Consider the following 27,646-nt stretch of genomic DNA (forward strand, 5'->3'; position numbering starts at 1 on the left):
TGCTGTGTGATCTCAAGCTGGCATTGCTGGCACACTGTTCAGGTTAACACACACACACACTGTTCAGTCAGTGTCTCCTTGTAGCAGATGTCAACACATATATTCAACACAGAAATGTGTGTGTGTGTTAGCCTTCCATTTAGACACATTTACAGAGAGTACTGCGATAGTGTTTTTTTTAAATTTGCTGTCTTAAAGGAGCCGTCTTGTGTAAAGCAATTTAGGTTTTGAAAAAGTCTCTAAAGATTGCAATTATTGTATAGACCTTGGAGAAAAAAACAGCTTATAGTTAACAGCTTTTTCTTGAACTAGAGAAGGTGTTTTGTAGCTGTGGCCACAGTTGCAGCTTAGCTTAACCCTCTCTTCTGGTCCCTATCTCTTGCTGACTGGCCACTCCGAGTGAGACAAATTCCCTGCATGCTTCCTCTCTGTCACTGATGTTGTGAGCTGAACTTCAATCCAAGAGAAAACAGGATTAGAGATATGGCTTTACCTCCTGAAGACATAACTGTGCTAAATACCACTCAATACAATCCCATTGTAGGGGATTGCCAGGGACTAACTGTGAGATCTGAAACTCTTTGTAGCTGACAGGGGAGGGACAAGCTTCTGTCATGAGGTCCCCCCATCTGGATACATATTGGTAGATGTTGATGTTAGACAGAACAAAGGGATGATGACTGCTTGGGTGGCACAGTGAGTCTACTTTAACCCACTTCTAAGCACAGAAACGTCAGTTGACTTATTCCTCTGACTGATTCATATCCACCTGCAGGCCAAAGTGCGGGGGAACAGGGGGTGGAGACTATGACTTGGCCCCAAGAAAGAGGGAAAAGCTGAAAGGGGAGAAATATGAGGGAGGACAGAGAGACATGGCAGACACATGAGATGAAGGACTCTATTAAAGAAAATGCTTTTACAGTACTGCCACATTGCCAACTGCACCAGATTATTGAGGATTTTCTTCACTTTTTACTGTACATTAGGTCAATTCAGTTGTCGGACAAAAAGTTCAAAGAGTATAATACACAGTGAAAAGCTGAGACACTTGAAAAGTGAAAATACTGTGTTACAGCATCTCACAATCGAGCCTTCCGTTTCATTCAGCTCTTGATATGTTCATTCAAGGTGACTTGTGAGACACTGTTCACAAAGAATCAAATAGCACTGTGTTGAATGTCTTCTATACAGCACAGTATGCCCTGCCTGGTTAACCTCCTCATTCTACACCAACTCTCCTCGTAGTTCAAAGGGAAGATCCGAAACTCTCTGCAGTTGTGGAACATCCATGAACCGCCCCCCTCTCTCAGTACCCTGTCAAGAGACAGAGTGTATCTCAGTTACCATCGTTACTGACCCAACATATTTCATATATTGTATTTGCAGACGGATGCTATTAGCACTGAGGCATCTGTAGAAAGCAACAGAATGGTTAGTGTGGCTGTTTGCGCCCATTTGTCTTGCCATAAGTCCTTGTGAAAAAAAAAAACGCCGCATTTGATCAATAATATGATCAACGATCAGACGTATGGTTTACGTTTCTGCTAACCGAACATATGGACATAATGCCTGACATACAACATTTATGATAACGGAACATATTTTACCCAGCATTCTGTTTGTGTGAGATTCCTCTGGAATTAACATATCTACAGCTTTACAGAAGCGTGACCCTGCTTGGTTTGTTCCTCTTGGGGCCTTATGTCAGAATAAATATGTATAATAGTGAACAGAAGAGAAACACTGCATGTAAATAGCTAAACATGTTGCTGTTCTGACCCGTGTGAAAATAAGATACATTAAGACCAGCTTCAGTCACAGGTTGTGGTTTTATTTGCATACCTGAGGGTAGGCTGGTGGTCTCCAGTTCTTTTGTTCAGGAACTTTGTGGTCAAACAAAACCGGAGGCAAAGGACGAGCGAAAGCCTGTAGGTCCTGGTACGGACCCCCATCTCTCACATCTTCATAGAAATGGCTCTGAGAGTCTGCAGGGAGGCGGTTGACATCTTGAGGAGCACAACAAACACATGATTAAAACATTATTGTGGGTAATTAAATCGTTCAAATTTAAGGCACTTGAATAATTGCTGATGGCAAAAACATTTGGCACACGTTGAAAATAAGGCAGATACAGACACTCAGCGACCCAGATTTCAACATGTTGTGGACATGAAGTGTTTACACTTTGCTGTGTGTACTCTGAGAGGTATATTTGTGTCTCACCGAGCCCACGTGTTTCCTCAGGGTGTGGACTGAGAGGAGGCTTGTAGTCACCAGCAGGATAATAATAGTGGTAATGTTCCTGAAATTTCAGGGACAGAAGAGATAAGATCAGACCACCTTTGACCTAAAATACCTCCCTTTAAATGACAATTCCACATGTTTCCCATAAATGCAGAGAATGTGTTCACGCTAATGTCGCCTCCAGATGTAGGAATGTATCTTACACTTTTTTGTCCATTTACAAAGTTTCCTTAATATTGTGAAATCCCAAAACAGGACAGGCTTCATTAGAAAAAGACAGAAAAGAGTTTCTGGCATAGTCAGAAACCTGCCAAATTAAAAACTACAACCGTTTCCACTATAGATTGTTCTCTTTACAGGTAATTGAGAAATATACATTTAAAAGTAAATCAAGGTCCAGGTGAAGTCTGCCTCTGTGGGAATTTGTGAATTCATCCTCCTCTGTGTGTAAGCTGCCCGTTTTTACCTCACTAAACAGATTTTCCTCAAGGTTCAAATCCTCATTGGCCTTTTGAAAGCACAAAATGATAATTTCTCCAGGATCGATGTGTATTTTGAATGCTAATTGCGAGGTATTGATCTATGTTCCATCTCAGTGTGCAGCAAAAGGTTTCATTAATTTATCTATCCATTTTCCTTGTTATGGCTGATTTCTCCGCTTCCTCTTCTGCCAGATCCCCTCACCCTCAGCCTAACCTCTTTCCTCCCCTCATCACTTTACTCAACATTCTCTGTGTCTTTGCATACTCTCCTTTATTGCCCTGTTCTCTTTCCTCATCCAGCTCTTCGCTCTCCTCTTCTTACCGCAGCATAGCTCTCGTAGACGTGGCTGTCTGTTTCAGATCCAGAGTCGATGAGGAGGGTGCGCTGGGCTCCAGTGTTGATTTTTTCTCTGCTCTCATACTTATTGGAGTTTCCCACAGTTGATTGACTTGACCTGCATGAAGAAATCAGATTCTGTCATCTACATGACTTATTTCTTTGCGACAGGTAATAATTAGTCCCTAGTGTAATTTCAGGAAGATAAAAAGTACTTTGTAAAAGAACCAGTTGCTATGTGTACTGTTATTAATAACAATGCATTATTTGGTGTATACTCGATCACTGCAGGCTTGCAAGTTTGATGACGGTAATATAAATGGATATTGACAGAAGCTTGTTGTTTTTACTGCCTGGCAGTTTTCGCCCCAGACTTAGAGTGGATTGTATGTGTGTATCTTTATTACTTCTACTCCAGGGCTTTAACATACCCATCCTCTTCTTTCTTCTTTTCATCCAGCACACTGCCTTCACTACCTCCTGCTGGGGGCACAGAAACAGGAGGGGAAAAAGGCTCAGTGTCAAGAAAATTAGAACTTGAAGTGAAGAACATCGTATGCACTGGAACTGATCTAAGCAATAAAAAGGCCAGACAGGGAGGAGGAATGAAAGACGAGTGAGCTCTGAGAAATTCTATGTAAAAACCTCAGAGCTCAGGAAGGTGAGGGATAAAAAAAAATAAAAGATTGAGAGGGAGGCCGTGACACTTACACTGAAGAACAAATAGAAGGAGACATAGGAGAGATAGAGGGATGACATGAAGCTAGCAAATGAGATAAAAGATATGGATGAAACACAGATGTGACAGCTCTGAAGGATGAATGTGGTGGGAGGTAGAGGCTCGGAGAAAAAGCAAAAAAGAGAGGAGACAGGATTGACGGATTGAAAGAGGGACGTGGAGAGATGAGGGGAGAGCGAGACGCCAAGCTGACAATTGCATCATGTTTCAGAGTAATCTCTTTAGAGTTTTGTTGAGGATTCAGAACATGACAGAAAGTGATGGAAGAAACACTTTCACATCCACATGAAAAGATAATTATGGTTACCTCTCTGGCCTTGCCTCTTTTTCCACCTCAGTCCAAAGAAGACGCCCAGTGAATTCAACAACAGCAGCACTCCAACTACCACTGTGAATACGACAATCAGGTAGGCCTGCAGTCCACTCGCACCTAGTTTGCAAAACATTGGAAACATTATCTCAGAGCATAAGAAATAAAGTTAAAGAGGAAGAGGTATGGAAATTTGTGGAAATTTGCAATGATAAAAACTGACACAACCAGTCTCTCCATTGTCTTAATTGATTAAAGACTATAGGAGAAAAAGTGTAGAGGGGGGTATGGCCATCACTGCTCTTGTATAGCAAACATTAACAGCTTTGGAGGTGCATATATTAAAATGATTTAGCCAAATGAGCTAGCTGCTGTGCAAACAGCAATTTCCCACTGCACTTCCCAGAGCATTTCCAGGGAGCTATGATCAAACACTTACCCAGTGAGGTTAGGTCTTTATCTGATTGGACCTCTTCTTCCTCTGGCTTATCTACAATAAGGGACAGATGATGACAAAAACACCTGTCACATTTATTACACACTATCAGATCAGATGTTGTTTCAGTGAAACACTGGGGTTACTCCAAACTGACCCTTGGTGGTGAGGGTCAGTACTGCATTGTTGTCAGCATAGTCACTCTCTCCTATTTCATTGAGGGCATTGACAGAGAAGTTGTAGGTGGTAACAGGCTGCAAACCAGTAACAGTGAAAGTTGATGCACTGGGAGGAAAGACGTCCACGTACAGGTAACTCACTGACTGATCCCAAAGGTATCTGTCAACCAGAAAACTCTGTCAGGTACATTTCTTTGATTATATTAAAAAAAAAAACATCTTTTCCATCACTTTTCACCTGATACGAAATCTTTGTTGCAAACCACCATTGAAGCCAGGGATCCACTCCAGAGTGACAGAGTCATGGGCGACAGTGACTTGTCGAAACGACGAGGGAGGATCTGGGTGATCTGAGGGCGAAAGAAAACAAGGAAGGTGAAAAATAGCAAATGTCATCTAGATTCTGTGCAGGAGCTGAACATCTTCACTCAGCAGGGGCTTATTTGAAAAGGCTTTACGTGCTAAGAAATTGAGATATGTGCCATTATATAGTCGAGTGATTATATTTGCAGACCCTGAAATAACACGAGGCCCTGCTGCTGTTATAAAAAGACAAAATTATATTACTAAGTGTGACTGCAGAGAAGATTTTTCCTCCTTGTCAGAAACAGAATAGTTTGAGATATTCTCACTTTTCCCATTGGTCACAGGGCTGTATTGAAAAACTAAATTATTATTTTTTTGTGAGATACACATGTGAGAGGGAGTGGTAATAACTGTTTACCTCAGAGAAAAATGTTTGATTTGTGGGTGGACATGTATAATTGTTGGATGATTGCAGGCTGTGAATCATAACAAATCATTTCATGTACAATAAGCGTCTGGAACATTTAATGAGGAAAACTGATAATAACCACTGATGAAAGGTAATGACAAATGGTGAGTAAAATTAAATTAGGGTGCAGAGATGATCACCGTGGTCAAAACTTGTCAGCGAGGCTCCAAAGCCACTTTTTTTATTTTTTAACAGTATCTTTTTAAATTATGGTTTCTTCCAAAAGCATCTTAAAGACATATTCTTGACAACAGTGACATTATACGGAACCCTGCAGTGGGCGTAGAGTGAAAACGAATATAGAAGCTATGTCTGACTGTGCTACTTGCTCTCACATTGAATTTATTATCAAAAGCTACAATAGAATACATTGTTGTTACATGAGGTGCACAATTAAGACAATATTTTCTGCAAGTGGAAAAACACCATTGGCTTCTGGGTTGGAATATAAAAAAATACGTCAACCCTGTAAGCACAGAGTTTGGTTTTGATTATAGTTTTTGTTTTGTTTTGTTTAAATGATCTGACAACAGAGAAAGACCTCTGGCTGATCATTCTTTGAATAGAGTGGCTGATTTGTCCAAGTTTATCTGACCAAAGTTATGCAATGGAGGATGAAACCACTTGATTATTATCAATATTGTGAACAAGGATCAAAGAAGGGTATCCAAGGTTTCCGTCTGGCAAAGTACTACTTCAGTCAGTCAGTCAGGGTAGTAAAGGCAAAGCGGATTATTTTGCATTTGGAGCATAGGAAAAAAGGGAGGGTGGTTATTGGGGGGGGCAGATAGTCAAGGAGAGAAGGAGGAGAGATAGTTGAGTAGCAACATAAGAAGGAGATGCTCCACTCGTCTGTGGCTCCAGGCAGCAGCCCAGTTTGCAAAGTAAATAATTCGCGCTATCAGCTCCACTCATAAGATCCTGGGGCAAAGAGGTCAGCCTTATTTGGATCTCGTCTCCTTCAAATCCAAAAAGCACCATGCTAAATAAAAAAAAAAAAAACATTCTCCTCCTCTCGGGCTCTAAAATGATAAGGAAGCATATAAAATTTATTATCACTGCGTCAGATTAATTATGAATATTCACAGCTTGAAAAAAAATGACTGGGGAAAACATGGCCAATATTGGATTGTATTTTATGGTTTTTATAGTAAACATTAAATGTGTCCAACGGTGGCTGCAGGCTTTAGCTGAGAGCTGGGCTGTGGTGATAATAGCGGCAGTGCACAGATACACTGGTAGCTTGAAGGTACAGAAAGTCTAAGCATGCTGGGAGAGTAAAGCATATCGCTGCAGCATTATCTGAGAAGGAAGTGAAGTAGTGCTATAGGCTAAATGATAAGGTAAAGATAGAGGAATGGAATGAGTTCACTTAAAGGCCTGACTTACAGAAGCAGAAGCAACAGCTCTCACCACTTTACAGGATTCTGAATGTTCAATGGTCATCCCAATCTATTGTAATGTTGCTAAAAAATGCTGATAAAATTCAGATAAGGCAGCTCAGGCACATTTGTTTTGAAAGGCTGCCAGTGTAGAACCAAAGGAAAAATTAGTGCTTCACTGCCAGACATGTGATATGCATAATCCCTGCATGTTGTCTGCCATAACGACTGGCTTTGATCGTTTAGTTAAAGCAGCTTTGGATGTTTTATGTCCACTAGGGGGCAAAAAGACTCAAACACAGAGAAAGAAAGACACAGAGGCAAGTGAATAACCAATCAGCTTTCTAACTCTGTTCACAACTCCTCATAATGCTATATAAACACACCTAAAACCTTTAATCAGATGCTGTGTTATTTCTGATGTCAAGAAGGAAACCTGTTTTAGATGCTGGAATGGAGACAGATGCAGTGACACTATGATGGCAAAGACTTGGTGAATTTACAACAGAGGTGGTAACATAAATGGCTAAAGCTAGCATACGCACACCGAATGTTCAGTTTCCGTGCCAGTTAGGACTCAAACCAAGAGCACTGCAGTCATTTAAGCATGGGAGTGAATGTAAATGTTTCCCATTGTAGACCAAAGCCAGATGCTAGTGGGGTTTTATTGTCCAAAAAGGGGCTCTACACACACACACATACATAAAAAAACAGAAATCAACATATAGAGTACTTGTGCTGACGAGCTGTATGTCTAGCTTGTCCTCCCCGAGAAAGTTGCGAGCAGTGCAGCTGAAGACAGCATAGTCCAGAGTGGCGCTCACATTTATGACTCGCACTGTGCTGGTGTGGAAGGAGCCCTCCCTCACTGTCCACTCTTCATACCTGCAGCACACACACACACACACACACACACACAAACAAATACTAAGCAGACAGGCTGGAGGCACTGTGATGTGCTGCAGAATGCATCATCACCCAATTTCACACATTAAAGAGGTAATAAACTGATATCTGCATTGAAAAAGGTAATCAGAATTTAGTGGTGAAACAGCAGGAAACATTTGGGTTGAGAATAATCTAATTGTATGGGTTTGTGGACGAATTAACTCATGAACTACTCTCTTACCTGGGATTGGCAAAATCCATGCGAACACCATTTTTTTCCCAGCAGAATTCGACACGAGGAATGCCCTCTGCCCTACACACCACCTCGGCTGTAGCAGTGCCATCTCCTCTGCTTGCTACCTTCCTCCACTGGGGTCCTTTCTGAAGCTCAGGTTTGACTACACAAGTCAAGTCAGGCATGAGGATTATTCAAGCAGAATCCAGACAAGAAGAAAGGTCTGCTTATCAATTGACAGGAACCCAAGCATGTGTTTGTCTGTCTCCCCTCTGATACTGAAAATAAATACTCACATTGTACCACCAGCTGCACATTGGCACTTGCAGGCAGTGCTATGCCATTATTGGCTGTGCACTGGTAAGTACCAGCATGAGCGCGAGTCACATCGTGGATAGTCAGAAGGCCTGATTCATGTAGCTGGGTCTCCTCTCCCATCTCCATCTCCTCTTCTCCCTGTAGAAAAAGGAGATGACAGCCACTACTCCTCAATACACACTCTCTCCTGTTCCTGTCTACCTGTCTTGCTGTGCAAGAGCGAGACACATAGAAGGCGGGAGGGAGGGAGGAAGGGAGGGCGAGCTGAGCTGGAAAACATCAGGGCTTGAGGGTCGGATGGGAAAGGTGCTTGATGGAACAAGCTCTAAGGACAGAGAAGGATGATGCCCAAGGCTGGAGAGCCACAGGAAAAGAGAAAGGAGGGGCTGTGCAGGTTGAAAGCAGGACACACTCTACTGCCAGGGGGTGGGTTAGACCGGAGAAAAGCATCAGTAGATACAGAGACCACGCCACATTGACGAATGTGCCCTTTAGTCACGCAGCAGTAATGAAAGCTATTTTTCTGGATTTGGGCTGAGTGCTGGGCAGGAAGAGGTGGGGTGGAAGGATAGTTAGAGCCAGTGAAATATGGTGCCTCTGCGCATTTACAAAGGCCAATGATAAACGGTATGAACAGATAAAATAATAGAAAGAAAGCCAGGTAAAGGAAATATAATTTAGGAGATGGCTATTTTTGTGTATGTAGCTCTCACCTGCCATTTCCAGGAGAACATGTCTGATATAATAGGATTGGCTTCTGCCACACATATTAGGTCTGCTGTTTCTCCCAGGTTCACTAATACAGGGTCTTTCTCTGCTTTGACACTGGGACCATCTGCAAAAAAAAACAAGAAGGGAACAAGACTAATACACAACCAGTGTCAGCCTGGGACAAAGACAATCCATTAAATAGACATGCTGGGTTACTATAATTACTCTTACACTTGTTTGGCTTTGAAAATGTTCATAACCCCATTGTAATCAGCCTCTGTGGTTTGGATACAACGCCATTAACGTCTGCGTGTCAAAGCATTACAAGCACGCTGCAACCAAAATTTGTCATGTGACCCATGAAGCCCTCCAATGAAAGTACATCCCCTTTTTGACCAGTTCCCCATCCTTTAATTGCCCTCCTTATACATCTGAGAGTCTCCTTTCTAAGTGCACAGTCCCTTCTTTCCTTTGTTCGTCTCTACTTCACAAGCTTTTTATACTTCCCACGGGTGCCATCTACTTGTAACAATAAAGCCATTAGTGCCTACTTGTCTAAACCTATGTTCACTCTTAAAGAACAGTGGCAGAAAACACTAGCAAGACACAGACCTCTGGGTGAGTGGGATCCAACCATGTTAGCCTCCTAACCAAGATCGACATTGTTAAGTGGGCTACACCACCACACATAAAAGCTACTACAATTCTCCATTCATAATGAATATCTACAACTGTCAAGCCCAGTCAGATCAGGACAGTGGAATCCATTAGGCATGTACCGTGGGCTTTGGTGAATCAGGCAGACCTACATTTTCAACACTCCCATTATTAAATCATCAGTATTGGGGCAGAGGGCCTGGAGCTTAAGGCTGGGCCTGGGGCAGCAATGGAGGTGGACGGCCTTGCATGGAGGCCTAATGAATGAGGCGCACTGGGAAATAACTGAAAGACAGTATTGTTGTTTTGTGCATGGATGCACTCGCAATACAAATACTTTGCATTTTTAGACATGTTCAGAATCACACTGCTTCAGTGGACAAGTATTAGCAACAGATATTCTATTATGCATCTTACTTAAAGAATGCAAATCAATGGAGACACATGACCGGCAGGCATACCTGCACATCTGGTTAAAAAAAAACAAAACAAAACAATGTGATTAATAATGAATAGACTGCAGGCAGTGCTTATAACAAAATGTACTATTACTTTTCTCTTTTATCCATCATCCCATTTTAATGTATGTAATGTATGTTTTTGTTCCTCAAAATAGTTACTCCAGGTTACTATAATGGATGGGTAGATAAAAATTTGTACTGCCAATGTATTAAAAAAGGCAGATGGTGTTTGTGGGTGAAAAGATGCTTGTGTCATCAGGGTCTTACACAGAACGTCCAGCTTGATGGCGGTTTGGCCTTCACCTTCGTCGTTTGCACATTTTACAGTGTAAATTCCAGCATCTCTCCTCGTCACATTCCTGATCTCCAGTGAGTAATCATCCAATTGTTAAGTGGGCTACACCACCACACATAAAAGCTACTACAATTCTCCATTCATAATGAATATCTACAACTGTCAAGCCCAGTCAGTTACTCCAGGTTACTATAATGGATGGGTAGATAAAAATTTGTACTGCCAATGTATTAAAAAAGGCAGATGGTGTTTGTGGGTGAAAAGATGCTTGTGTCATCAGGGTCTTACACAGAACGTCCAGCTTGATGGCGGTTTGGCCTTCACCTTCGTCGTTTGCACATTTTACAGTGTAAATTCCAGCATCTCTCCTCGTCACATTCCTGATCTCCAGTGAGTAATCATCCAACCAGAGGTAGTTTGGTAAGTTCTCTTTAAATAAAAAAACCACACACACGCACACATGCAAACGAATGGTAAATTAAGTATTCATTACATGCTCATCAACTGCATGTCCTCTGGCCACTGGTCTCTAAGTGACATCTAATCCTACATTATTGATTGGCCTGGCTGGATTCCCACATCAAGCCATCAACAGGCTGCGTGTGAGACACCTTTTGTACCACAGCACTCAAAATGTAATACGTAGGTTTGTACATTCAAAATAAAGTTATTTTATGGTGTTGGCTGTGCATAACAGAGCTAACAGAGTTAGCAGAAAAAAAGGAGTGGGTGCAGCAGGGCCTTGATGACACAGGCCTGGAGGAGAAGCCAGGTTTAGAACCGTTGTGTTGTATTCAGGGAGACAGCAATCCTCATTTAGACTGCATACATTAGAGCTGTAATGAGAATCACATTTGGCAGGGTCCCATGCTGGCTAACCTGCCATGTTTTATTCAGACCCTGAATGGCAGGGCTGAGTGCTTACTTGCTGGCTCAGCTCAACTAGGACCTAGTTTATAGAGCCATCACACAGCCCTGGATCACCTTTGACCAGCTTCTCCCTGTGGTGGTGCCAAATGCAGGAGACCTCCTCTGGGTTAGCTGAGACCAGCAGTGGGATGGTTGCCATGTCATCTTCCAACACCTGGACCTCTGTTGGCTGGTCTGGGCTAAATTCTGGTGGGTCTGACGTCAGAAAAAAAAACACTGTTTAGTTTCACAGTCAGTTTATTCCAAAAACACACGAGTAGAGGGAAGGATACAAACACACAGAACTATGGGAGTGAGCACAAAGACACACAGAATATGTTGAGCATGAAAGCAGTGACAGATACTAATGAGAGTCAAGCCAGTAAAAAAGTCGACAACCCACCAATAATTCCAGATCTAACCAACTTCATACAATTCAGACAACAGGGGAGAAAGGCAACACGGGAGGCAGAGGGACAGGCATTAAAACGACGAGTGACAGTACTGCTGTCCAACTGCAGCTCCACACAAACACACAGTGACATTCCTTCATGCTCATACACAGCATCAAGCTTTGAAGCAGTGGCTGGCTGCTGCCTGTGAAATGGCATCAAAGACAAACATGGCCATGCAGCAAAGCAAATGCACAATTAGGACACACTGCTGCAGAGCACAACAGACCACCGAATAACAAAACAAAAACACACACAAACACACACTACTACAAAAGCAGTTTTCATCCACCCCATTATTGATCATCATTATGCATCATTTAAGAGCGATGCTAACCACATCCCCTGGCCACTCACCAAACAGAAAGAAAGGGCAAACATTTCACCTTCTACTTACAAAGCACATTCAGTTGGAAGTATGTGTTTGCCCCCTCTGCCAGTACAGGGCTGTAGGCCTGGCAAATGACCTTCTGCTTGTGATGCTGTGAAGTCAGATTCAGAGATAGAGAACTGTGCACAGATACACCACCAAATGAAGCCTTAATGGGCATCTGCTCGACTCCCTGGAACCTAGGACACAAATCCACACAATTTTACCACAATTACCAGCAACAATGAACAGGTTAATCATCTGTCATTCACACTCATTTTGGCAGTGAGTTAGCCCTATCATTTTTCTAGTACGTAAATTCTTCCCTTGAATTCAGCCCACTGCTAAGCCAGACCTTGAAGTGCCCAGGCTCCAGGAGATGTTGGACTTAGGGTTGCTGGTTCCAGCCTGGCAGTCCAGGTTGATTGTCTCGCCTTGATGAAACACCTCCGGTTCAGTTGTGATCTTCATACTTTGTGCTGTGACTAGAAATCCAGTGACCAAATAAAGCAACCCAATCCTGACTTAGTGATCAATATGATGCACTCAAATATGCTTGATATTAGACTGGGTTTATTGGTTAACTCCTACTCACAGAACACCATGAGTTTGGTGTATGCAGAGATGGTCTTCTTTGCCTCATTTGTGGCATCACAGCGGTAGGTAGCCATGTTGTCGCTTGCTGTCAGGACCAGCACCAGTTCTCTGGCTACACCAATGTCGAAGGATGTCTGCTTCAGTGCATCGGACACTGTCTTTCCATTCTAGAACAGGAAGGAAGGATATTTACACTGGACATACAGCTTGATGCATGATGCAGACAGGCATGCATGCAGTGTGCTGTCACCTTGAACCACTTCAGAGTCCCAGTGGGATTCCCTCCAGTGGAGAAACAGATGAGACGGACCTTCGTCCCTGAATGAAGGGGGACATCCTCAGGTGGGGCTTCAATCCATATTTTTTGAGGTGGGTCTAAAAGGTTGGAAAATTGGCAATGTATTTCTTTGTATGTTTAGCAGACTGCATTTATAGATAGAACACTTGCACTTGCCTCGAGTCAATAACAGCTTTCCTCTAACACAATTATGTAAAAACAGTACTAGAAAATAGTTTCTCATTCTGTGTCAAGGGTCATTTTTTTCCCCCGTCTTGACATTTAGAACTGCAATTACAATTGTCCTCCTGAACCATGATACAACATATTTAGATGTGAAAGTGTTATGAAAATAAAACTGCACTGCCCTCAGAGAATTTTTATGCTAGTTATGCAAACTAAAAATAAAGGGTTTAAAAAAACTAAACTTGAGATCACTTACAATAGACACTGAGTATGGCAGTCTGCATTTTGGAGAAGTGTGTGCCTTTGTTAAAGGCTTCACAGGTGAGCTTCAGCCCATCTTCCTCCCGGGAGACCTGGTGGGTCATGTTGGATATGGTTGTCATCCCACCATTTTCTCCCTATGGACACAAAGCACACATGACAGTTCAGTTGCGGGGACAGACAGCCTCGGTTTGGCATCCCCAGCTGAAGGAGTGAGAGAGGAAAGAGAGAGAAAAACAACCCTTACTGGTTTGTCTTGGCGAATACAGATGGCAAATTAGCTGCTGTAATAACTGATGTTGCACAAGGTCTGAGATAAATAAGCATATTCATCTGACTCCCCCGCTTTGCACACTGTTATAAATTGGGCAAAGTGTCATTTTGCACCTGCCAGATAGTGGTCATGCCTATGCAGCAGGTCTGGTTATTAAAGCTATTATTGTGGTGATTACAGTAAAAGCCACAGTCAGAAAGACTAACAAAGACACTGGACAGGAGCGTCAGTCTTCATTAACCCCACACTGTTTCACATGCATTAAGGCTCACATACAGCACACTGAGTGCCTTGTGTAAGATCAAATGAAAATGCTGCTGCCAGATGAATAAAGAGCTTGTTTAATAATACTCATCTTCTGTGTCAGCTTTTATTCACTTTGATCTTATTAACACACACAAAAGAGGAGCAGAATATTCTTTTTGGAATCGGCTGATTCATTTGCAAAGCTGCATCAGGCCTATTCTGCTCATGGTCACACGGTTTTCTTTCATCTGTAAAAGTTTACATGAGGTCAAATTTCACATTGAGCATTCTTTTAATTCAATAGAAGACATTTTAATAGTTTTTGTTGGTGGGCTTGACTGAAGGGAATTATTCCTGTACATTAAATATTGTGTTTTATGTCCTGCATTCATAATAAACATAAAAGACTCCTCTTTCCAGCATTCTGTTTTTAAACTGACCACTTGTGTGTGTTCTCTACTGTGTCCAACATTGGCTTTGCAAAAAAGCGTGTTGTGTAGCCCCACCTCTTCCATGGTGACGACAGTATCGTTGAGCTCCTTGTAGCCGAGCCACCAGTGAATGTGGACGGGGGGATTACTGGAGGCGGCATAGCAGCTCACTCTTAACTCCTGCCCCTCGATGACCGTTAATGAACCCAAAAGTGTCACCTCTGCAGGCTCGACTGATGCAAGATGCACACATACACAGGCAAACATGCAAAGACAAGTCAGTCAAAACATCACCCCATGAATAGTACATTCAACAGCTACCTATTCTGATCACAGCGGCAGCATGACTATTTTTGGATGTGAAACACAGAGCAGTATCAAGGGTGAGAGGGAAAAATCACTTTGAGTGGCAACTTGTTTTCTCAGGGGGTTTTCATTGTGGTTTCTAAAGTCTGCTTCTTTTTAACCAGAGGGGGAGACAGGGTACAATTGCTGCAGGCAAAGTGATGCAGTTGTATGAGCCTTTCAGGGGAATACAAAGACTGGGGACTGAGCTGGCAGACTGGGAGGAGGAGGGGGTCATGTATGTAAATCATTTGCATATTCGTGTCTATGCCACATGAGTGGAATGCATCTGTGTATGCCACACACAAAGACTACTAAAGTCACACAGGTGGTGTGTGGTGAAATAGGTAAATTCATATTTCACCACTCAGTCCTACTCCGTGCCCTCCAGCCCCTGCCAGAGCCTAGAGCGCAGTCAGGCAGCCAGCAGTTCATTTTCAACATCCCTGAATGGATGACTGGGAGGCATGGCACCAGAGTGTTGCAGGCTCAGCAAAGAAAAGGAGCACGGGTGTAACTTCAGCCACATTTACATAGTATGAAGTACAGATTTCTAGAAGGCTGTTCCAAATCCTATTTACATAAACTAGGTGCATCAATCAGACTGTATTTTAGGCTCTGACTTTGTCTGGCTCTGTAGAGGAAACCGGGCTATTGTTAGACCCAATGCACTGAAGCTGCTGAATATTAATTCTGTATTTGTTTTATTGTTGCTGAAACAAACATTTTATATTCAGGGAGAAAATTATAATCTATTAACCATGGGCGCTATTGTCACACAAAGTGCAGCCTTTAGTGCCTCAGGATTGTGCATTGAAGCGATTCAGCTGAATTAATGCAACAGCTATGAAAGAGCATACAGTGATACTAATCTGGAGGCAGTCGAAAATATGGGCTGCAGCCATAATAACCATTAGTTTCATTAATAATATTAACATTAGTTTTTTTTCTTTTGCAGCAGCAGCAAAAGAATTGGTTTTGGGGGTAAGACTAACTTTAATAACCCATAATCACCAAGGCCTGCCAGGCCTTTATGTGTGAAAGTGTGCCAGCAGGTGCACTATAGTAAACATGATTTTCACTCACAGAGGACAGTTATTTTGCGACTGACAGACAGCGGCGATAAGGACACCAGATTGACACTTTCGCAGCACAGCTCTGCCTGGTTGTCAGCTGGGGTGATCTTCAGTTTTAGGATGCTGCTGGACTTCTGCGCCACAACGTCTTCTTCCCAAGTCATGGACAGAATTTCTCCATTCTGACAGACAGATGAACAGTGCAGGGTTAGGGTTAGGGAAGGCGCCCAGCATGGGATACTTTGCAAGTTCCTACAAACAAAAAATGGCTCTTTTTGCAACAAGCTTCTTGGACATTGGTGGAGGACATTTACCTTGGTCCAGTGGAGAGTGGCTAGGGGGTTTCCGCCATAAGACACACACTCCAACACGAGCATTCTTTCTGCTTTGACTTCATCTCCCTCCAGACCCAAAATAACTGGAGACTGAGGTGGGACTGTCAGAAAAAGAGACAAAAAATAACAACAAAACCTAAACAAAACATCGATAGGACAGCATGAAAAAGAAACTGTACTGTGATGAAAACACGCCTGGCAATTGAGTAAGGAACATCCCTATTTGTGGAGGCAGGGCCAATAAATTGGTCACATTGAATATGACTGTGGGATAAGAGGTCCAGATCTGATGAAAGCATTAAGTATTAAGGGAGCAGTGAGCTGGATCCAGTCCATAAAGCAAAATAACAGATGTTCAAACAGTAATAAGGCAACGTGAAATATGAATAAATTACAGCCTCCTTGAATAAAATATATGCAGTAAAATAAATTAGAAGCGGATGGGCCTTTGTTATTGCTGCAATCAGTTTCAGAGAGCAGACTGCAGACCCCGGGCCAGCATGACAAATTGCCACCTTGCTAACAATCTGGCTGGCTGAAAATGGCCACCGCGCTGGCTTTGATGGGCTGGCATACTGAGCAAGACTGCAGTGGTGGTCCCAAGTTCTGCAACATTAGCACTTTAGCAGAGAGCCCATGTGGTTTAATATGGTGCAGAGAGATATAGAGGAAGAAAGAGGTGCTTACAGTTATTGGTGATTGTTAAAACAGCAGCAGTGGGGTCTAATGCAGATAGACAAAGACAGAGACAACATTAAGGTGTCTAGTCAGCCTGTGGATAATACGGCAGCTGAGCTGGAGGGAGCACTCGCTGCTGAAAGTGTCAGCAGCCCTGCTCCACTTTAATCAACAGCATGATTTAGTCCTGGGAGAAGCAGGTGGGTTGACTCTGAGGCCTCTGCAATCAATTACTACAACTGATCAACAGGGTAGAAAATACTAAACCTACAGTAGCAAACAGTTGCTGCAGTGTCACACTGTTTGCACATTCAGCAACAATAGCTTTTATGGTTGTCTTGCCAAATAAAGAGGAAAACAGAACACCAGATGCAATGAGAGGCAGCGACAGCATGTGTGTCGACTAACCTCCGTGTACTGCAGCAACAGTTTTATTATATAATGTCACAGTTTGTGATAATGACACAAGAGAAAAAGCAACAGAAAGTGGCTTCATTTCCTGCCTCAGTGGATTCTAAATTTAATTTGAGCTGATGAGCATAAATGTTGCTGGGCTAGTTTTGCAGGATTTATTATTATTAACTGTGGTGGCCTTAGCTTCCCATATTAGTTATTATAATATCGTTAAAAACTTTGCACCAGAAGCCTTGCTGGTAGCCTATAATCCATCTGAGGTGGTGTAATAATTGGTTTTATGCGCTTCGGTTGGCATTGGGGCGATAACTAAGGGTGTAAATAATTTTAAAATTACTCAATAAAACATTAAATCTAAACAAATGCAAATTTAATTGCAGGTCGGTGTATTATTTAACAGTGCTAGCCAGCACTGTGGATGAAAAAAGCTTTTTTTGCTTCAGTCATATCAATCTCAGTACAGTAGGGGCTGCCTTAAGAAGTGGATGTTCACAAGTTTGCCCCATGCTGAATGTTGTTTTGAAGTAGGTGTGACTTTGCCTTCAGGTTGAATGTTTCTCCTTGGACCACTAACGCAGACTGAGTGCACAAGGCCGGATACCCTTGGGCCTCCCTGAGGTTGGGTTCCTGTGTGGCTGAGTGTGCATATACAGTGAATGACTGTGTGTGTGTGTTTTAAAAGAGAGGTGGTGTTGACTGACAGTTTAAAGACACTCACAGTACACATTCATGGTCAGAGTGGTCTCTACAGGCTGGAAAAGGGCGGGGTTTTTGGCATGACACGCCAACTGCCTCCCATTGTCAGAGCTCAGAGCGGTGACCCTTTGAAAGGTGGCAAAAAACAGAACTAATGAGAAGACAGATTCAGAGCAAAGAGTGGTAAAAACAAATACTTTTAGTTGTTGTGTACTGAGAAATTGAATGCGAACACAGCATCACAAATAGAGGTCCTGAAGTCAGAATCCTACATACTAACATACACTGAAGTATCAATACCTTCTTTATTATGCATTAATCCATTAATGTGAACATACCCTTATATTAATGCTGTGGTTTGAGGTGGAACTAATTCATATTTAGAGAAGATGTTTAGAGACAATATATTGCTGATTATTGTGATATTATAAAAATCAATTATTCATAAATGCACATTCTATAATATCATAAATAATTCAGAACCATGTGAGTCTCATGTTGACACATCCAATATACCAGGTGGTGCATTCCACTGTAAAATACACACAGACTGTTAGTGAGATTCCTCTGCAAAAAAACGAGATAAAACACACAATCATCACATGTTGGATTTGACTGAAAAATCTGTTAATATGTCAATATTGTGATGATATAGCATAAAGTAAAGGGAAGCCAGCTACGTCATCATCATGACATTTTAAATGTATACATGTGATCACATCCTGCTAGGTGTGTAAACTGGTACACTTTAGACACATTAGATTAGTAACAATTAGCCCAACCAATACATATCAATATTGATCCTGGCCAGTCAACAGATTGATCAGCATCATTTCAACACAGTTGAAGCCATTGACATGGATAATATTATTGTGAGCAAAGCTGCTGCATGTGTGGAAGAGTTTACTGCCCTTTCCTGAGCACAAAGCTTTGTGAGGCGAGTCTCTCCTTTATGTCAGCCCACAAAAACATTATTTCAAAAATTAACCAATTGGAAACACTCTCCCTTTCCACCCAGTGACAACCCAGTTATAAACATGTACAAATAGTCACTAAGCTGTAGGTTAAAAGTTTTTTTTTTTAATTATTTCTCTTTGTAATATTTAGTTTTGGTAGGCGGCAGTGATAAAGTTGCTGCTCCCGTCTGTGAGGGATTTGAACACACTTACAAGATAAGTCTACGGGGTCATGAGGTGATTAATGGGGTAGGACAGGAGGGAAAAACACAGAAACTTGTCACCAAATGTGTTGCCTCTTTTCTTGTCTTTGTATTTAGTGAAAAAAGTGCACAGATAAATGTAGTACACAGCTGAGTGTCTAAGCACCGTCCTACATTCGAGTAGTTGGGTATACGTGTCCAACAATTTCAGACCAAGAGCAGTTTAACAAAAACAAAAGAACTTTGTGGGCTGCATAAAAAGTGGATTTATTTTGTGCCTAGTTTTCTTTTTTCATTTGTGTCTTCTTTATCAAACTACAGTACGATAACAGCTCTAACAATCACACATAGCCCACTGCTGTGCATGCTCAGTGTGAATATGAGGAAGGAGCATCAATATTGTTTAAGACAGAGAGCTGAACAATATTGCAGATGCTCAGTACCAATGTTATTACAGGATATGACAAGTTATTATCTTTGACACAAAGGAGACATTCAGGATTAAATGTAATCTATGGGTCTGTTTAATCTATAGGCACCTGGCTAAACCAGCGTCTCACTGCTGGAATGTAATTTTATGCATTTGACATAAGCTAATTCAATAGCTTATAGTGCAAAGTAACAGTTTGCTGTGTTCAGATATTCATTGAACTCTCTGAGACAGAAGGAGAAAATAAGAGCGTGGGGGAAAGAAGGGAAACAAGCAGCACAGGCAGAGTCGGTGAGGAGAGTGAGTCTGGCAGGCGGTTGAACACATACGTTACTTCGGTGTGCGTGTTCTGAAGCTTATCCTTTGAGCCAGATGTGGTGAAAAACTCTACACCTGTCAGCTTGACTCCATCTACAAGATACAATGGGGGGGAAGGTGCACAAAAAGAGAGAATAATGTGTTTACGTTTGTTCACATGAAATAGAAACATCGGTGTTATTCTAATGTGGAAAGACAAACAGAGGGATATAATATGTGTATCTGTGTGTTGCATACCATTTAATAATTGACTAAAACACATCTTATCATTGACATCTGACACACTCTTAAACAGCTGTTAATAGTAACCTTGATGATATAGCAATCATTAATAACACTGGTCATGTGACTCTGTTTAAAACTGTTGTTTGCACCACTTCCTCCTCTGCTAGGCTACAAAAACGAATAAATCAATGTTACAGTATCACCAAAACCAGATTGGAGTTCATTGAACAAGTTATCCTTTGTAACTTAAAATAAAATGAGGAAAATACAGTATATACCCCAGAGCTACAGGCGAACCCTGTAGACATATACACATTGATAGGGGGGAAAAAAAGAACATAGCTCTGTTTTAGCACGATGCTATAACAGGTGTGACAGGAGAGGTAAAAACAAAGAAGCTGCAGTTGTTTTCATAAGCAACAAGAAACTTGTGATAGATTCACTGTACACGCAATTGTGAAGTCAGTGGAAATTGGAAATTCAAATGCTCAGACCAGCGCTCCTTTCAACTTGCTGTTCAAAAACAAGGAAACAACAAGTCTTTGCTGAACCTTCCACAGCATTGTTTTCATGCCTAAATATTCAGGCTGTGGCCTACAGAGACTCCAAAACACAGAATACCAAAAAAGCTGTTAGCCTTTGTTCCAAAGGCAGTCAGCCTGACCGTCACCATCAAATATAGTGCAGCTGAAAGGGCGACTCACCTTTATAAAGTGTGACTTCAGCTTCAGGCTTTGCGTCAGGGGTAATGCAGATGACTGCGTAGTTCTTCCCTGCCACCCAAGGTGTTGCCATGTCCACCACGAAATATGGCTTTGATGGAGGAACTGAATGAGAGAAACAACAGCTTCGAACTTACTACATCAATACACTCACAATATTAGGTTAGAGGAAGCTGCTGTTATAACAGATGGATATTAGCTCATGCTATGATATGATAATAAGATGACATTCAGGAATGAGTTGGATGTCACGCTGTCAGCTTGTGAGTGATTTACTACAGTGAGGTTTGGTGTTCTGTTGCGTTTGAATACAAATCGTGGACCAGAAGAGAATGCAGAGATGAAACAGTGATGAAACTGATCTAGTACTAATCTATCATAGCAAACACCAAACACTTCTCCACTCAGATCACCCCCAAGCTAAATATGTGCTTTCTGGACTGATCAAAGCAGACTTCACTTCTCCACTGTTCTACTCTACAATCCTTTTATCTGACCATAAATAGGAATCCCAAAGAAAAAAAACGTGGCTTTTAACACAAGGGACCAGAAATTGTTTGGCAGTGTAGTGAAAAATCTGTCACCAACTAATTATTAAAGTGCTAGTTCCACAGATCTGTTAGCTGCTCTTTATGAAGACCATCAGTTCAATCATACACACATTACAGGAAACTGACCGCCTATTGTGCCAGCTTTTACTGAGTGGGTGAGCCTTTAGAATTAGAGACTATGTTTACTGTGAAGGTTGTTTTTTCTTTCATCAGAGATTATGTGTAAAGACTGCCTGAGTTGAGAATGGGGAGTTGTGCAGGAAAGATACGTGTGTGTGTGAGAGACAGACATGAAAGACTGGCAGAGGAGTAAAGAGATATGGCAAGAAAGAAAAAGGGAGGTGCAGAGAATAACAGGGGCAGAAATATAACTGCTGCTGAATCTGAATTCTGAGATAAATCCGCTGCCAGTGTATGGCAAACAGCTGGACCAAAAGCAACCACACCAGCCAAAGCCGTTCAGCAGCTCCTCTCCACCTTTTTGGCACATCCGATCACTGCTTGGCCACTAGGAGGAGCTGTTGTTGTGTGCAGAGTCGCCCACTGGCTCTAGTCTACTATTGAGACAGATGAGATGTGGCTGCAGCTTCAAACTGATTTAAAAGAAGCAATTGAATCTGTGTGGACTGTGATGGGTTACCCAGAGCACTGCAGAGGCGCACACCGCAATAATGAGATGCATTTGTTTGTTTTTACCCCCCCCTCTTCCCTGAGAAAATGACTGGGCCATGCATCTATTGACAGCCCCTGCACTCTCAATCTACTCGGGGCCCACACAATTCACATAGGCGCATCACTTGTTGTGCTCGAGTAGCGTCTGGCAGCCTAACAAATCCTAAAATAAGAATAATGATATGTTCACAAATGAGGCAGGCAGGTATCTAATTTTTTCCTCGCTCGCTCATGCTGGCCTGTTCTTCTTATCTCTCATTCACTCCATCATCCCTCTCTAGCAGCCAAACCCCCCCCCCCCCCCCCCCCCCGCACTATCCTTCTTGACCACTGCAGTTAAACTGCAGAAGTGCAGAGGAAGGTGTGTTCCAGCTTAGACTGGGACTCACAGCCTGCCATCCATCAATTCCACTCAGGCAAACCATGTGACACAGTCAGCCCAGTCAGGATGAACACACACACACACACACGCTTGCACAAATGTGATTGCACATGTGGACAACAACAAATCCCACATTCTGTTCAATTTTCTAGACGTGCACTCAGAGCACAAAAGAGACAGAAAACATGCTGTTCTCTTAATTAACTCTTTCTGCCCTTTTTTGTATACTTGTAAACTGTCACATTTTCTATTCAGCCTACCCGTTTCTTCTTCTTTCTCTTTGCTTTCTAGCTCTGTCTTATTACGGTATATATATGAACACAAAAATAGATAGGCAAGGACTTGTTCCTGCAGCTCAGACGGGAAACACTGAGCTGCAAAATTCAATTCATTAGACAAATACAGACGGATGGATGGATAAGGCAGATAAAAAGCAGATTAGTAGACACACATCAATATGCATAAGCAGCTCTTTCCACCTTTGCTTCTTCCTCGTTCACATACAGATGCACAGACTCTCTCCTCTCCTTTACACACAAACACCCTACGATAAACTCAAGTCTACAGTGCATGCAGATTTACACGCAAAAACACACTGATGCAGGCGAGCGAACATTAAGACAAGCTGCATTCATCTCGCACAGGCCGAAAAACAGGCACCAGTGTGTGTGCACGGGCCAACATGTGATTCCAACCTGATACTCTGAAAAATATTGGAAAAAGCCCAAAGGATAAACAGTCGGGAAAAAAAACTGATTAAGCTGAAAATATTGGAGCTCTGCTTTCTCAACACCAGACATACACAACTCATTGGTTTTTATCTTTGGAAGACAAATATTAGCTGACATCACATGCACTGTACATGCAGAAAAAAATAGTTTTTATAGCCATATGTCCATAAGAACACATATATTTTCATTCACACAAGGGTCACAGGTGTGTGAACTCGGATAATGAAAACCATTGAAAGAGTGCTCCGTTTTCAGCTTTCTCTCAGTCTCCACCTTCCTGTCTGCTTCTACTGTGTTTGAGCGGGGGTGGGTGGTTTGGGTGGGGGTGCAGCAGGTGTTTAGGACAGACAGAAATAAGGCCATCCAATCCCTAACTCCATCACTACCATCTACTCATACAAACCACTGTTTCAAACCAGTAAAATTCCTATTTGTCAGCATTCACATCCCAAAATGGCCATTTAGAGAAAAAATGTCACACACACAGAATGGTTCAAGTGTAAATTTAGCTTAATGATGGCATGAAAGTAGAATTAAAAGCAGCTCTTTTGGTGTCACATTTTACTATTTAGCAGAACCTGCCAAGCTAATTGTAAAGAAAGACCCTGACACTGTAACATCAGTCTGGCATTGTAATATGCACACCATCACATCAGTGTATTACACACCGTTCTCTGATGAGGTTATATCTTGGGCAACTGTCAGAACTTTCCATGAACAAAGATGAATAAAGTCGCCGTGTTCAACATTGCTTGTGCCCCCATTTATAAGTCGTTCCATTATTCATAACAGGGAATCATAAAATGAAGGCTCATTATATACTCTTCAAGTGCTAAACTCATTAGCTACCGCAAAAACCTCACCAAGCCCTGGTTCCCAAAATGTCCTCTAACCTCCAACCAACACTGATAATAAGCTTACACACATGGGCACGTACGCACACACACACACACACACATATATATACAGATATCTCCGTAAGACCCAATGATGGCAACTGAATGAGTAACACAGTCTAAAACCAGAACACATCAAAAACATTTTGAACATTTGCGGAAGGCATCTGTACAGGCATGCAATGTGGTGAGGGAGAGAGTTGTTCATTAATAGGATTAAATGCTAAGGCTAATGGTATAAACCGAGACACAGGATGTGTCAGGTATGTGATGGGCACAGTGCGGGCTAAGTTTTAGCGGTGGAGGGGGGGGGGGCTTCAGCAGAGTGGGTAGAGGTTGTTATTGTCATGGATTACTCACTGCCACTTGATCTGCCTATTGCAGTAATCCCCTATCTAAGCTCTGCAGGAAGGCAAAAAACACACAGGAGTTATGTTGCTCCAATGGAAATGTCTTGAAAACATCTCTTTGTAAGCCCATGGATGGGGCATATTGACATTTTTTGCCTCTATCCCTGCTATTTACTGCCTGTGGTGATCCATCTTGAATTAGCCAGTCATGATGCCACTCCCTCTGACCAAAGAATCCAATTATACAACCAGCAATATCGGGTTTGTTTTCAAATTCCTCCCCTCTCCCCTACTGTATCTCCTCATAAAGAGTTTATAGTGTTTTGATTTGATGTAGAGCTTGATGGGATATAGCCACGGTTGACTGGTCAGGGGTGTGGGGCCTTGGGAGCTGTACTTCAGTGCTGGAGCAGTCCATGGGAAGCTCATCAGAGACAGCTCTTTTCAAAAGGATGCACAGTTTTCAGTCCCAGTTCAGCACTAACGGGAGATTGAATTCATCAGCTCATTATCAAGCCCCAGATTAGTCACGTATTTTGAATCACTGGACTTGCCCAGCTGGAACAAATGACCCTTTAGGACCAAAAGTGCTTTTTAAGTCAGTCGCTGCACTCTTTGCCCTTTGCAACTGTGCATCTTAAACTGCTGGAAAGTAATCCCAAGACACTGAACAACAACACCTGCTGAGACGTGTGGGGAGGATTCATATCTCAGCCTGTCGGGGACACAGTGAAAGAGTAGGTTTCAGTCATGGTAAATACCACTACCAGCCATCCCTGATGCAACACCAACACAATTCCCACACATTTTGACCTTTTTGACAAAGCCAAAGGCAATTGTGTTGACTTTGTGTATGTGTGCGCACATGCAATAGGCATCACAGAGGTAATAAATGTGGGAGTCAAGCCTGCTGTGGCTGCAGGTGTAGGCCTGCTGTAGGACAAGAAAGTGCTGCAGTGCAGAACAGAGTGCAGCCATTCAAAAGAGACGTCTGCAGTCTATCCCTCTTCTTGCCCCACACCAAAGCCCACACCACCCGCCATCCCTCCCGCCAGCCCATTGATGTCAGAAAAACCTGCCTTCTTCCCAGAAGAGAGGGCCGCAGCTCAAATCGCCACAGCAACCCCTTCTCCGACCCCCCCAACCGAAATCGAGCGATGTAGAGAATGGGGGGGTGGGGGTGTAAGTAAATGAACTGTGCCTGGAGAAGAAAGGTTCCTTTAGAGTCTTTCCCTTGCCACATATGGGCTTGCTCCCACAAGCAAGAAGGGATCGGGAGAAATGCCAGTTGTTACAGAATGGTAACAGGTGGTCTAATGTACTCTCACAATTACACCTATTCCACTCCATGTCTGAGTAGGAAGTTTTCAATCACTTCTCTTATAATTTATTCCAGTGCAAGGAAGAGACATGAATTGCCCTGAGGCTCGCCAGCGAATCCAGGCACTGTTACTTTATGCTGTGCAGCTGCTGGTGAAAGCAGGGACACAGTGAAACATGTAGGGATGACATAGGTGCCTGTTAAGCCACAACGAAAAGTTGTAACACAATTCACGCTTGAAGGAAACCACCACTGTACCAAGGACACGTTGAATTAAGTCTTTGCTTCACATGAAACTGGCTGAAACAAATGAAAGCTTTTCATCAATAGAAATGAATATTTAACAGCTCTTAATATGCTGATTACCGGTCAAGAGGTCCTGTGTGTTACTGGAGTACTGAGGATGCTCACTGTGCCTTATTATGTACATTATTTTGTTACACCCCCACCCCCTCCATTTTTTCCCCAGCTCACTTAGTACGTTGACCCAGGCTGTGTTGGAAACAATTGCGTCGCTGCTCTCAGAGGGTCCTGCTTGGCATTCATAGAGGGTGTCATCGTCCAGTTGAGCCTTTTCAATCTGAAGATGGTACTGCCCTAGAACAGACATGGAGAGATTATTTATTTTTGTGAAATATTTGTTGTTAAAGGGTATGTACACTATATTTATGGAAATAATTACAATAAGGAAGGGTTGATTTCTGGCTCATACTCCACTGAATGTATAATATGTAATATTAAATTGGATCAATACTGTACTGCTGTTTATCTGACACATTTCTTAGGTGTTGATTTTGCAGTCAAATTCCAATGCATAAAATGAAAAAAAATAAAAGACACAATTGTAAAATGACAGCTTGGAATACTAATTTGGTGATGTCTGGGCATTTGATTTGGCTACAGGTAGACAATTTTCCTTCTGTAGAATGGAAACATCTCACTAGGTGAAAACCTCCTGCTGCAGGCGCTTCCATTGACATGCAAGGAGTGCTTGTCTATACTCATAGCAGAGGCATTCTGTTTTAGAATGAATTTCCAGTGTGGTAAATGAAATCCAATTCCAGATTTACAACGCCGACTGAATAAACTGTCTATTAATTGATGCCAGACTGAGTCCCTCACTCTGCATCTCTCTTCTGATAGTATGGCATGCCAGCAGGGCTTGATTTGTTTGATGCCTTGCCATAACCTGTAGGGATTAGATGATGTTCAGTGTTGGTTTTCCAGCTCCTGATGGCTTGCAGCCTACTAACATGGGGAAAATAGTATCTCAGTCTGACAACCACCCAGACCTAAAAATGCATGTGTCAAGTAAGCTGGCAAGATAATTAACACCAACCAGAAGCAATTTTCACATCTAAGTTATCATTGAGTGCAGAGAGAGCGAGAGACATTGAAGTTATTAATCATATTCCTCTTTCCTGAAATTACTCACAAATTGTGCAATCAAGTTGCAGAGAGTGTGTATTTATGGGTAGGGGTGATGCCGAATGGTTGCCACGCAATGTGCTTATTTGTAGAGTGCTCTGAATTTCATTCATCCATCAAAAGTTTGGAATACTGTATATCAACAGTACATAGTTACTGTATCTGCAGCAGAACACATCTTACGTGTCTAAGTGAAAGAGCATTTTATAACATAAGAGAAAAAAGCTAAGCAGTGGTAATTGTTGATTTTCATTTACACAACTTTTTTTAAATATGGTCAGATAACTGTAACCTCATTAGCAAATATAAAATTGGCAGCATGTTACAGACAAAAGTAATTTCATAGAGGTGCATATATCATTACATGTTAGCGCAGAAATTTTATGGCAGGTACAAACTGTTTCAACATATGGTGTTAATTAGTTCTAAAACCAGAATAAAATATCCCCATTGTTCACACAACGT

General features: G+C 42.2%; 1 protein-coding gene across 1 annotated transcript in view; it reads right to left on the reverse strand.

Annotated features, from left to right (window-relative positions):
• Nucleotides 1-1,063: 1,063 nt before the first annotated feature.
• Nucleotides 1,064-27,646, reverse strand: part of nphs1 (NPHS1 adhesion molecule, nephrin) — a 30,931-nt gene continuing 4,348 nt past the window's right edge. The window contains exons 3-29 of the mRNA XM_028426051.1: nucleotides 26,228-26,350; nucleotides 20,833-20,955; nucleotides 19,915-19,996; nucleotides 18,019-18,122; nucleotides 16,188-16,309; nucleotides 15,884-16,055; nucleotides 14,528-14,685; nucleotides 13,497-13,638; nucleotides 13,028-13,152; nucleotides 12,776-12,944; nucleotides 12,536-12,665; nucleotides 12,208-12,380; nucleotides 11,434-11,574; nucleotides 10,738-10,878; nucleotides 9,039-9,160; nucleotides 8,304-8,463; nucleotides 8,014-8,170; nucleotides 7,618-7,769; nucleotides 4,966-5,077; nucleotides 4,686-4,887; nucleotides 4,579-4,597; nucleotides 4,110-4,229; nucleotides 3,495-3,543; nucleotides 3,049-3,181; nucleotides 2,221-2,302; nucleotides 1,843-2,012; nucleotides 1,064-1,314 (exon numbers count right to left, since the gene is read on the reverse strand). Of these exons, the coding sequence (XP_028281852.1) occupies nucleotides 1,225-1,314; nucleotides 1,843-2,012; nucleotides 2,221-2,302; nucleotides 3,049-3,181; nucleotides 3,495-3,543; nucleotides 4,110-4,229; nucleotides 4,579-4,597; nucleotides 4,686-4,887; nucleotides 4,966-5,077; nucleotides 7,618-7,769; nucleotides 8,014-8,170; nucleotides 8,304-8,463; nucleotides 9,039-9,160; nucleotides 10,738-10,878; nucleotides 11,434-11,574; nucleotides 12,208-12,380; nucleotides 12,536-12,665; nucleotides 12,776-12,944; nucleotides 13,028-13,152; nucleotides 13,497-13,638; nucleotides 14,528-14,685; nucleotides 15,884-16,055; nucleotides 16,188-16,309; nucleotides 18,019-18,122; nucleotides 19,915-19,996; nucleotides 20,833-20,955; nucleotides 26,228-26,350 (3,473 nt within the window). The 3' untranslated portion in view covers nucleotides 1,064-1,224. The remainder of the gene's footprint in view (nucleotides 1,315-1,842; nucleotides 2,013-2,220; nucleotides 2,303-3,048; nucleotides 3,182-3,494; nucleotides 3,544-4,109; nucleotides 4,230-4,578; nucleotides 4,598-4,685; nucleotides 4,888-4,965; nucleotides 5,078-7,617; nucleotides 7,770-8,013; nucleotides 8,171-8,303; nucleotides 8,464-9,038; nucleotides 9,161-10,737; nucleotides 10,879-11,433; nucleotides 11,575-12,207; nucleotides 12,381-12,535; nucleotides 12,666-12,775; nucleotides 12,945-13,027; nucleotides 13,153-13,496; nucleotides 13,639-14,527; nucleotides 14,686-15,883; nucleotides 16,056-16,187; nucleotides 16,310-18,018; nucleotides 18,123-19,914; nucleotides 19,997-20,832; nucleotides 20,956-26,227; nucleotides 26,351-27,646) is intronic.

The sequence above is a fragment of the Parambassis ranga genome, chromosome 16 (genome assembly GCF_900634625.1).
Source record: "Parambassis ranga chromosome 16, fParRan2.1, whole genome shotgun sequence".
Taxonomy (NCBI): Eukaryota; Metazoa; Chordata; class Actinopteri; family Ambassidae; genus Parambassis; species Parambassis ranga.